The 12,514-nt window shown below is 41.4% G+C and overlaps 1 protein-coding gene across 4 annotated transcripts in view; it reads right to left on the reverse strand.

Moving 5' to 3' along the window:
- The window catches only part of trip10a (thyroid hormone receptor interactor 10a), a 30,189-nt gene extending 17,675 nt beyond the window's left edge, over window positions 1-12,514 (reverse strand). For 2 of the 4 annotated variants that reach the window (XM_046834589.1, XM_046834588.1), the window contains exons 1-4: window positions 12,240-12,514; window positions 3,946-4,061; window positions 543-599; window positions 69-216 (exon numbers count right to left, since the gene is read on the reverse strand). In XM_046834589.1, coding sequence (XP_046690545.1) covers window positions 69-216; window positions 543-599; window positions 3,946-4,061; window positions 12,240-12,263 — 345 coding nt within the window. In that variant the 5' untranslated portion in view covers window positions 12,264-12,514. The remainder of the gene's footprint in view (window positions 1-68; window positions 217-542; window positions 600-3,945; window positions 4,062-12,239) is intronic. The other 2 variants (XM_046834591.1, XM_046834590.1) reach the window with 1 other exon arrangement.

The following is a 12,514-nucleotide window of genomic DNA, read 5'->3' on the forward strand; positions in this document are numbered from 1 at the left end:
TGCTAAATCACTGCTGCCTTGATTTTTTTAAAGCATGACCCAGTTTTCTCTCTTTCTCTCTCTCTCACCGACTTGCGCTCCAATTTGAGCTCCTGCAGGTATTTGCTGAGCTCTATACAGATGTTCATCATCATGTTCTCGGCGATCAGCTCCCTCTGTCCTGCGTAGTCGTTCATCTCGTTGAGAATGTCCAGGAAAGCCTGGTGGTTCGAAAACCTACAAGAAACGCGAGGCGAAGTGAAGTGAAATGACTGCAGAGCCCGGTTTCATTTTGGGTCTGAAAATAACACTTTATTTTCATCTGCAACTTCCTTTTGGTTCCCCACCGTAAGAGCTATTAAGTGTACTGTGTTGCTATGCAGCTGTTTGTGTGGGATTGTTAGCGTGAAAGAGGATCTCATTCAGACCCCACAGGTCTTCCTTTTCGCTCACTCGATGCACAAATTGAACCTTTATGCCCAAACCAGTTATTACAACCAGGAGCTTCAATCTTTTTATGCCAAATAGATTTTATTATTATTTGTACCCATTTTGAAAATTACCTGCATTCATGCTCCTCCTTGCTGCCTCGTTTGGGGCTGTACTTCTTTGTTAGGTTCCTGTAAAGATGACGAGCAACATCCTTATAAATGATTGACAATTTTCATTTCCAGTCAAAAAGCAAGCACTAACATTAATAATACAGTAATGAAAACTGCAATCTTGGCACCACATGAATGCATTCGTTACCTGGTGTTAATTTTCATGGCTACGCCGCGGAGCCTTTCTTCTGTACGCTATGAAACTGTGCTCGCTTTGATTTTATGTCTTGGAAAATGAGTTTCCAGTAAATTGACTCTCAAAATTAAATGAAAGGTTTCAGAGGATTGTAAGTTGTGATTAATCAAGAGAGACAATTTTTTTATCTAATCACATCACCAAATCAACAAGTCATATAAAGGCCAATAAATGAATACCGTATTTTTCGGACTATAAGCCGCTACTTTTTTCCCACGTTTTGAACCCCGCGGCTTAAAAACCGAAGCGGATTATTTATAAATTTTTCCTGGGTTTTTCCCGGTTTCACAAACTTCAAGCCAAAAAACTGAACCCCATAACATTAGACCAATGAAATTTTCGAACGGAAAGAAAAAAAAAAAATTCACATATATAGGTTCAAAATGTACAGCGTCAAGCTACCAATGATCAACAATATCGATGCCATCATTCGCCACAGCTCCTCATTAGATTGTCTGTCCAATCAAATCTGTCCAGCACTTTAGAATCTGAAATGTCCAGCCCGCATGGCATTGTGGCACCAGGCCCGAACGAGCAACAATGGAACGAACAAGCAACGATCAACCAAGACTTAGCCCATCATGTTGGGTAAGCTAAACTCTATTGTCGAAAAGGGAGGGGCAATTCGATACCCGACATATTTAATACAATGTGCATTTAATAACAAGTACGTTCAAAAAAAGCATTGTTAAAAGGATTTCCTTGGTCATTGCATAATTCCAGCACACAATAACACACTCTACACTGCGCACCCTGGGGGTAGCGATTGTTACAACGCGCTTGCAACTTGAGACTCCATCTGTAAATGTTAAACGAGCGTCCCAAACCAAAAAACCCTCGCATCAGCAGGCCGGTCTTGGATTATGTAAAAGTACGACCTGATAAAGCTTAAAACAATAATCTAACACTCCATTGCATTTACCTGTTTTACAAAAACAATGCAGAAAAATTACATCTACACAATAATACGATATTGTCCTTCGTATTAGCAGTGCATTACTACAGTATTCTTATGCACATATTATAGACATATACTCCATAGCTTATAAAGCAACATAAATGCCTTGTTAGGTGATATATAAAATGTTTATTGTGAATTACACTGACCAGGCACAACTTTATAGCCACCGGTCAGTCATAACATTATGACCACCTGCCTAATATTGAGTTCGTCCCCCTTTTCCTGCCAAAACAGTTCTGACCTATCGTTTAATAACTGCATGAACTTCTTCAGCAGTCTGAGCTACAGGAGCTCGTTTGTTGGATCGGACCACACAGACCATCCTTCGCTCTCCACATACATCAGTTTAATGGATTCTGATCACTGCAGACCAGGAATATCCCACAAGAGCTGCAGTTTTGGAGAGGCTCTGACCTAGTCGTCTAGACGTCAATGTTTGTCAAACTCGCTCAAATCCCTACCATTTTTCCTGCTTCTAACACGTCAACTTTGAGGACAAAACATTCACTTGATGCCTAATAATATCTCCACTCACTAACAGGTGCCATGAAGAAGAGCTAATCAGAAAAAAAGCTAACTGTATCCCTGCTCTGTTTTTAAGCCAATCACCTCAAAACCCTTCCAGAAAGGTTACTTGTTTTTTATGAAAGATCACGTGAGGTGTCCCTGATAAATGATGACTAAATGAATTCAGTGAAATATGAATTTTTACACAAAAGAATAGAATTGTGTTTTGAGGATTTAAGAACTGGCTGGAGGGCAACGATCTGCTCACAGCTCCAGTGGGTTTGTGTGGAGTTTTACGTGGGTTTTTTTTGCATGAAGTTTCCTCTCGCCTGCTAGAGAACGCGTCAGTGGGTAGACAGGCTAAACTGTTCATATTAGTGTGAAAGTGTAGTGTGAAGGATGTGATTTCTGCCTCACACCCGGTGCTCACGGGAAAAGCTCTGGAGCCACCCTGCCTGGGATTTACTGATGAAGGAAAGATGACTCGAGGTCGCAAAGGAAACGTTTCTCTGGAACATTGGCAATAAAGTGAGGTAGTATTCCAAACTGCACAATTGCAGCTCCTGCTTGTACATTATGGATATTTTCGAGTGGCTTCCTGGAACGAGGAGGACTTTGGGCTATTTGGTTTATCAGTAACAATTTCAGTGTTATTAACTTTAAAAAAAGAGAGAAAGAGTGCACGAGAGAGCAAGAGGAACTGGCAAAATGTTAATAACAAGATTTAAAGCACAACATATAAGCCGGTGTTCATTAATAAGTAAAACAGTGTAACTGTTGGCAAACTGCTGTGGTAAAAGAGGAATAAAATACTTCCTGTGTGCTGTATGTATCATCATATAAAACAATCTACTTTTGAGTTGTATTGGTGCACACACACACACACACACACACACACACACACACACACACACACACACACACACACACACACACACACACGTGACATGTTGTGGTTTGTACTTTACAATTTACAATCGTTGATATTACCTTTCTATCAATTCACACACAAATACAAACAAAACGCACGGAGAACACGTGACGTCTTTGCCCCAGATGTCCTCCAAGTTCTGTTTATTTTTCAGTGGAAAGTGCTAAGGAACAGTTAAGAAGGAAAAAAAAAAGAAAAAAAAAAGTTCCTTCCAATCCTCTTTTACTTTCCTCAACCACATCTGCCCTGTCATGTGACAGTCTGCTCCCACTTCCCCTCTTCAGACGGAAGACCCAGGGGACAGGAAGAGCCACGTGAAGCAGCACAGAGGCAGAAATTTGAGAATTTAAAAAAAAAAAAAAAGAAGAGAAAATGAGAAACCCAGCAATGGAAAGAGAGAGAAAATTAAGAGTGAAAGTGAGAGCTCAGATATGACAAGAAAAAGAGACACTAAGAGGAGAGAGAGCGAGAGAGAGGAAGAGAGAGAGAGAGAGAGAGAAAAAGGGAGAGGAAAACTAGAGGCAAAAAGAGCACGAGTTTGAGACCAGACAAGTTCTGTTCTGCTCCAAATCAGTCATGAGTCCCACGTCATTTCACAATCAGCTATAATTGTTCCCAACAAACACGTCCAAACACAAACACACACACACACACACACACACACACACACACACACACACACACACACACACACACACACACACACACACACACACACACACACGGCATTCACCCGTAGGAACTGGTTAGATAAGAGTGTGGATCTCACCGTAGCTGTTTGGCGTAGCTTTGCTCGATCTCTGTGCGCTCCTTCACAAACTTTATGTATTTGTCCACCAGGTCCAGGCCTGACTGTGTGTGCTTCTCTAGGACATCATTTTGGTCCTGCGGAGAGAATAAAACACTCGCTGTCAGACATGCTTCAGTGAAGCGACACAGAGATACAAAAGATTGTGCTATAGTGACTGTGTGCGGATCCGGTGTCCAGGGACGTCAATTGAATGACGTTCTTGCGACAAAAGCATAGCGGCGCTACTGATCCTTCAAGCTGTGATACGGAAAAGAGTTCATGGCTGTTTAAAATTATATATACACACAAATAGCAAAAGCTGCACAGAGTTCAAAAAAATTATGAAAATATTGCAAACTCGGACAGTCTGGGTCGGGGTTTCTTACAGTGGGTTCATGTGCATCATCATATGTGTTTCACTGGCCCTATCAGATTACTTCGAGATCCAAATCTCAATAAGATTTAATCTTTTTCCAGAGCAGGAACAAAGTGAAGCGTGGCACTGTGGTGCACACCCACAGGTCCTCGCCTAATCGTTTTGCTTCTCTTTTGCATAAAGTTAAAATGCGTCTCCCGCCCACATTAAGGCAATAAATAAGACTGTAAATGTGATTTTATTTCGTCATGTGTAACTGCTCACTTGTAAGTATCTCTTGATAAGGAAAACATCCGAATGTCATAAATGTAAATGTCTCCCATAAGCTGTTGTCACAAAGCTGGACACACACAATTGTATAGAATGTCTTTGTGCAGTATTATCACATTTTTTTGCCTTTTCTGTTCCTTCGAAGCTCAAACACTGTTCTGACATGACAATGCTTCTGTACACAAAACAAGCTCTGTGAACATATGGGTTGGAGAGGCAGAACTCGAACGTCCTGCACACAGCTCTGGCCTTGACCCTATTGAGCACCTTTGGAAAGACCTGTAAGCTTGCCAGATAACCTCTTGGGTTTTTGTATCTGAATGACCACAAACCCACAGATCCATGACCCAAAATCTAGTGTAATGTCTTGCCAGATGAGTGGAACTTATAATAATAGGAACAACGCCATGTGCAGATGGTCCCTGAGTAACTGTATAGTTAAAATTTTATTAAATTAACAAACAAATTACAGTAAACTACCCCAATACTGATCACAAGACTCTTAGGTAGGCCATGGGTCGACTAAAAGGTACTGCGGGGTCATCGGCATGCGTCTCCATCGTAAGTCTGGGACTACCTGTATTTTTGAACATACCATGCTTGTGGATATCTGCTGCTAATACTGTTTATGACGATACAACGCAATAGCAGGTATCTGCGCTTTATATTTACTAAACTACTGGAAGGAAAACAGAAGTGCCAATGTGAGCAGCTTCACTTGGTGTGAAATGTGCTTCGTCAGCGATTCTAAAGTTGGCGTCGAAACTTTTAAACTGTTTTGAAATCAATATGGCTGAATTATTAAAGATTTACATCATTTCTGACTGTTTGAGAGAATCAACACCCTTCTCTGCTCATACGACCATGCACGATACTGATCACTGATCATATAACCCCAATCTTATCATCAACTACAAACTACTGCTTCTTACTTACAAAACACTAAATGGTTTGGCTCCCGATTATCTTTCCAGTCTTCTAACACGCTACAATCCGTCACGCTCCCTGAGATCTCAAAACTCGGGACTTCTAGTAGTTCCTAGAATAGCAAAGTCCACTAAAGGTGGTAGAGCATTTTCACATTTAGCTCCTAAACTTTGGAATAGTCTTTCTGACAGGCTCAGACACACTCTCCCATCTTAAGTGCAGAATAAAAACGTATCTTTTTAGCAAAGCATAACATACGTCTCACATCATAACCTTGTGCTCCAGAACATCTGATCACATGCACATTATCAACTTGTGCTGTTAATATCATGAACAGCAGCTACGCTAATTTTTCTCCACTGCTTCTCTTTCTCTCCCCATCCCAAGGCATCCTGAGGTTGCTCCAGCCCCAGTCAAGTCCCACCTTATGAAGATTCTGGACCTTTAAAGAAGTAGATGCCGCAAACATCCCGAACCATCTTGAGACGTACCAGTGCCAATTAAAGTTTTAACATTGGACCTCTTTGAATGTTTAAAGGCTCTGGCATGGAGAAGCTGGTGTTGGATTTGTGATAAGTTGCTGAGTTGCTCAGTAGCCCTCAGTTTTATATCCACAATGACTGTAAAAGACTGTAGAAGGAACATTACTTATAATCATACACTCCAGTGCTCATGTTAGTTCTCACTCTCCAGTGTTGTGTATTGTTTAAATATTTATAATCACACTCCTGATGTCACCCAAATGAGGATGGGTTCCCCTTTTGAGTCTGGTTCCTCTCAAGGTTTTTCCCCATAACATCTAAGGGAGTTTTTCCTTGCCACAGTCACCATGGCTGCTCATCAGGGATAAATACACATTGTTCACCTTAACTCGTAAATTCTGTAAAGCTGCTTTGAGACAATGTCTGTTGTGAAAAGCGCTATGGAAATAAACTTGACTTGATCACGTCCTCAGATTATTGCCTGAAATTACATTCCTTTATAGCCTCTAATAGCTTCATATGATCAGCACAGACACTGATTTAATTATTGTTTTTAATGATCATTTTGTATACAACTTGGCGTTTCCATAAAAGGTTAATCACCTGGGCAAAATTCTGGCTGTCCACCTCAGAAACTCACTAAGCGTCCGAGATTTATATGTACACTTTTTCCGGTCATAAGTTTCTTAGTACCGGAGGGTTGTAATCCGTTTCTCAGAAACTTTGCTGTGAAAGTAGCAGATTATTGGCCACTTTAACTGCCGAACAGGAGTTTCGCTCTTGAACAGGAAGTGGAGGCCTGTCCTGAGAAATGGGTTATGATTTCACTGGCGTTTCAAACAAAATAAGAAACTGAAAAGAAATTGAAACCGCTCGGAAAATTCAAATGATGTGTCGGCAAGAGAAACAATCAGTGGAGGCATTGAGAAAAATATGTTCTTCAGTCTTGGAGGGGAATCTAATGTCTAATGCAAACAAGCTGGAATACTGAGGGTTTTCCAAGGGTTCTTTACATTTACTTAAAAGGTTTTACTTCCTCAAAAACGTTCAGAGAAACACTGATCTACTTAGAACCTTCAAGAAGTCAGTCAACCAAGGGATCTTTAAGAGTTTGGGTTTATTCTAATCCCAGGATCGTTGTTTTTGCCAAACATGGTTGTTCAACAATTCTCAGAAACTTGTTAAACATGCTAAGAAAAATGTGTTAGTGATGATGTGTGTTGTTTTATCTGCCTCTGCCCCAGGCCCTACATTCCTCAGATTCTCAGCATGTTAGTAACCCTTGACCCTCAGCTATTTTATCAGAGGGAGGCCTTCCTGACGAGGGTAACCTGGGCCCTGTTGCAGAGCAGCAGCAGAGTTAAAAAGCACTGAGGCCCAGTCATTTCTCTCGCCTGGGACACAGGAAGTAGCAGTCTTCCTTGTTTCCTGCTGTATATCAACATGGTTCGTAGAAATATGAATGTCACGCCATGTTATTTCCTACAATGAAGAAAAACAGGCTAAACAAAAACCTGGAGGGAAGGATGGATAATCCTTGTTTAGCAAACAAGTTCAAACAGCACTTTCCTTCTCCATACTGACCAAAAAAAAAAAAAAAAAAAAAACCTCAACTGAGACAGAGGAGTATTGCTCTCCATCGTGCTCTGGTTTCTCTGCCCTTGTTTTGGATAGCGTGTTGCTGTGAGTGCTTCGAGTGCAGGCATGCCTAGACGTGAGTGATGAGATCAAGAAACTCTTCCCAACACACACACCCATATGCGCACACAGGACTCACTACAAACGGGAGGGGAAAGGTTCAGGAGTAAATTCCTAACAAGCTGGTCCATGCCTTAAACACCTCCTTCTTCTGGCCACCTCAAAATGGAGTCAATAAACAGAACTACATAACAAATAAAGAATTCATGGCCCAAACACACACCGCAAACCCACTCAGAAATCAAAAACTTTAGTGCTTTGCATCAAACACGTCACATGAGGCAAATTAAAAAGAGAATGGCAGGCACCATTTCACTGCGTTCAGTGCCTTGTCCTTCATCCCTCCTCGTAGTTTCGTTTTGACCCGGTCATTGTCTGGTCCCTCCCTAGCTTAAGAAAAACCACAGAGTGATGAGTGTTTCACACCAAGCCCTGCTCTGGCACATCATTCCGAACCGAAGAGCTGGCAAATGCCTCGTCCATCAGTCATGCGGCTTTCACGCCTCAATAAACAGCCTACTGTGATCCATTTTTTAAAACAACATCAACACAAATAGACACACAGGCCGACCGAGAGAGAGCAGAAAAACACTAACACGCATACTTTACATAATGGAGGAGCAGGCGCAAGTCCAGGGCTGCTATAAATAGCCAACGGATCAACAGAGAAACATTGGACACGTGCCACCGAGTAGTCAGGCCTTAATGACTAAACGAAAAACCCGAAGCGATCGGACGGAACATTGCTTAGACACCGGGGTCGAGTGATTCGTGCCACTGACTCACGCGAGGCGCTCTGGGAGACGCGTTTAGGATGCGGCGTAGCAACGCGAGCAGGTTCTTCAGATAAAGCGAAAAAAAGAGGCGCACTGATCTCAATACCATTATTAATAAAAAAATACATTTAAATTATCGGCCTAACTGTCCAGCATTGGTCAGGATATAATTGTACAGGTTATAATTCACACACACACACACACACACACACACACACACACACACACACACACACACACACACACACACACACACACAAAAAAAAACCCGAGCATCTGTATCTGTATGACTAAACGTTTCTTTCTTTACTTTTGTGCACCTTAAACAATTTGTATTTAATTTTATTTTTCTAACGAATCTGAAATCAATCAGTAACCCTGTATTTGTTTTGCAACCAAACTCTATTCCAACATTACTGAGAAAATGACGTTTATTTGTTCTCATTAAACATATGATGTGTCGTGAAACTATTATTATTGGTCATGTATTATATTACTATTGTTTCTCCACATGCGGGTTATATTACGGACGAGAAAGAGTAACGTAGCAACTGAGACCAACAAACACTGAGAGAGGAACCTGATGAACCTGGTGAAGCATCTCCGTCCTTGATAGCACCCTGATACTCCTCCTACATTCACCCCTATTCACACCACCATTCCCACTCACCAGGTCAACACTCAACAAACACGTATGGATGTGGATTTATTGAGGTGACCAGCATTGTACTGTAAAATATATAATAAGAACATATCATGAAAACCATATCTGATATGGACTGCACTGAAAACCTCTAAGTCATTAAAAAGCTTGGTAAATAATGCTACAATACAATACTGCGTTTATTAATATATATAATACATCTTTTATCTGATTAAAATTCCCATGCAATCAATCAAACAAAAACCTTTTGCAAAGAAAATCCAAATCCAAACCAACAAGCATGGATTACGCTTTCTTTTGATGTGTACTCGCACACAAGGTGATATTAACTTCGGAAATTAACGCTAAGCCTGTAATGCTACGGCTCGAATCGCATGCTTATGTATCATTGTATGCAGTTAGCAGATAGATACTATTGAAGTTCTTTTTTTAATCCCATCTCGGTAAGCTCCGCCCACAATTCACACAAGTGTTGAAACTACCCTTAATTAAGCACCCGAGATAACGTGTTGGCGTAAACCGATAGACGCTTCCACACAATGCTTCAGAATCAACAAATCACGATCGCTAGTGTGAGGAATCTATTCCAGGTGGATTCTTCACGTCAAGAAGAGAGTCGGAGAGTCAGAATGCCTCCTCGCCAGTAAAGAGGTCAAATTAATGATTGCGTTACGGAAACAAAATCTCTTTAAGGGTTTCTCAAAACCCCTAAATTTTGTACAGCTCCACTTGGAAACCTGATGGAAAAGGATGTTGTGGCTCTGAAGTACCGCCCGGAGAACGTCACTTTAATCCTGCAGATGTGTACAAGATATGCAGACAAGTATGTCAACAATGCAGCGCTGCCGTCTTGAACGTGTGAAGAGAACCCAGGCGTTAAATAAACACCAGACGCTGAATATACTGGTGATTAGACATGTCCAGAATCATGCTTAAACTACATTTTTTTGGGATATGAAATTCAGTCAACACAGGTGAAAGAAACATCTCTCTTTGTCTGGGGGGAAAAACTGCAGCGTAACACCAAGTAAACCCGCAGGGACCTGGACTGGATGATTGGCCACAGAAATTAGGGCAAAACTAATTAGGCTGGTGCAGCAGGCCGCATGATGGAAAGGGACATAGGACTGAAACCCTGAGGGATCCAGTGTAACGGGGCCAGAATCGCTTCACTCATTTCTCTCTGATGCTCCACTTTTATACTGGAGATGTTCAACTGTGTATACATTTGAATCCCTGTCTTTTGCGTCAAGGCCGAAAAACAGCCGAGGTCACCGGTGAAGCTCACACCCGTGTCAGTGACATCGTCAGGTTTATTTTAGTCATGTAGTAGTAGGGGGAAAACTCAGAACTCCACATGATAGACACATAACTTCAAAACACATCTTCCAAATCTGAATAATAAAAATCCTAATAACACCATTAGATAATTTTTGTAATAAACTATAAAACTGAGATTCTGTGAGAATATAAAACCCACTGAAGTGCTTCAGGTGAGCTTTAAAAGCACTTTCATGAGAAGAAGCCCACAGAAAAACAAGTCGTTCTTGAACAAAAGATTGTTTTGGGGGTTTTGGTAGTGGGAATGAGTCAGGCTTTGTGCTGCTAATCAACCTAAAAGGTTATTTATTTTTAAACAACAATTAACACGAGAAACAGTCAAAGGGCAGAACACATAAAAAGGAAGTGCAGAAATAAAAACATGGAGTCGAGTGATGAATGAATGGGGAGGAAAAAAAAGGATTTGATCAATAGAGGGAAGGAGAAACATGAGTGTGAACAGAGAGCTAGAAAGACAGATAGAGAGATAGAGGATCAGATATACAGAAGGATGGCCACTCAGAAAGAGATAAAGGAGCTAGGTAAATAGATATATAAACAGAGATATAAACAGAGGGGGGGGGGTCTGGTCTGGAGGGGACACAGACAGACAGGGAGGCAGACAGAGGGAAGATACAGAGAGAAAAAGACAGACAGGCGGATAGACAGACACATATAAAACAGAGAAGCAGTCAGACAGGTACAGAGACTGAGAAGAGAGAGACAGACAGACAGGCAATGAGCGAAACAGTCAGACAAACAGAGAAACAGACAGTAGAAATAGAAAGAGAGACAAATCGACAGACACACAGACAGAGGAAAAGTACCCAGAGACAGATAGAGAGAGACCATAGACAGGCAAACAGACTTGGGGACAAAGACAGATATGAAAGACAGACAAAACAGGATATGAAGATAAAAGTAAGCAAACAAACAGAGAGACAAACGGACAGAAGACAGACAATGAGAAGACAGAGCAATAGAAAGAGACAGACAGAGAATCAAAGACAGACAGATAGATAGATGTTGAGACATAGGGGCAGATTTGTAGAAGACAAAGACAGACAGGAGGTGAGACATGGGGACAAACAAATGAATAGAAGACAGAGACAGACAGACATCAGGACATAGAGATAGAAGACAAAGACAGACAGAGGGTGAGATATAGAGGCAGACAATGAGACATCGGGACAGAGGGAGTAACAGCGGAAATGACGTCATTGTTAACACGCGTCACGCAGCTCCCAAACCCAAATTTCTCTCCATCACCTCAACACAAAACAGGATCCCAGGATCAGCTGATCTTTAAACACTCTGTTAAATAAATTATACATAAATCCTAGCAGGGGATATTATCCAGATCTTACACACACACACACACACACACACACACACACACACACACACACACAGCGTTAGGCAGGAACACTAACGGAGCGCATCCTCGGGGTTTATCTACAACATGAAGTCCAGCTGCAGACAGTCTGAGTCTTTGTCTTTACTGCTCAGAATGAAGGAAAATCGCATGTTGATCTCCAAAGAGCCAAAAAATAAAACATTGTGCGTGAACAATGAGAGAAAACTGGGTTTCGGTTGGAGGAAAAACCAACCAACTTTTTTTCCGCCATAAAAAACCCTGCAGCTTCATCAAAACCATGCAACAACAACAAAAATCCACGCAATCATCTTTAAAGAATGTAAATGGTACCAAGGAAAAAACTATAATGTATTAGTTGTTGTGGAAACTTCATGAAACTCACCCACAGTTCCGTTCCCCAGTCCATGGTCTCCTCCTCAGCAGCTCGTCCCAAAAAGTCCTGCTCGCTTGAAAACTTATCCCGAATGCGCAAAAAAAAAAAAAAACGGTTAAAACCAATAGCCCTTTTCACGTGTTTGTCGTGTAAAACATCACCCAGGACTGAGCAGGAACCCGAAAATCCACCTTTTCCCCCCAAAACCAGAGACTTTTCCGTTGGCCAAGAAAATTTCGTTAGAAATAAAATGGATCAACAGGCTTTCCAAACCTCGTCCCTCC

Source organism: Silurus meridionalis, chromosome 22 (assembly GCF_014805685.1).
Source record: "Silurus meridionalis isolate SWU-2019-XX chromosome 22, ASM1480568v1, whole genome shotgun sequence".
Lineage (NCBI taxonomy): Eukaryota > Metazoa > Chordata > Actinopteri > Siluriformes > Siluridae > Silurus > Silurus meridionalis.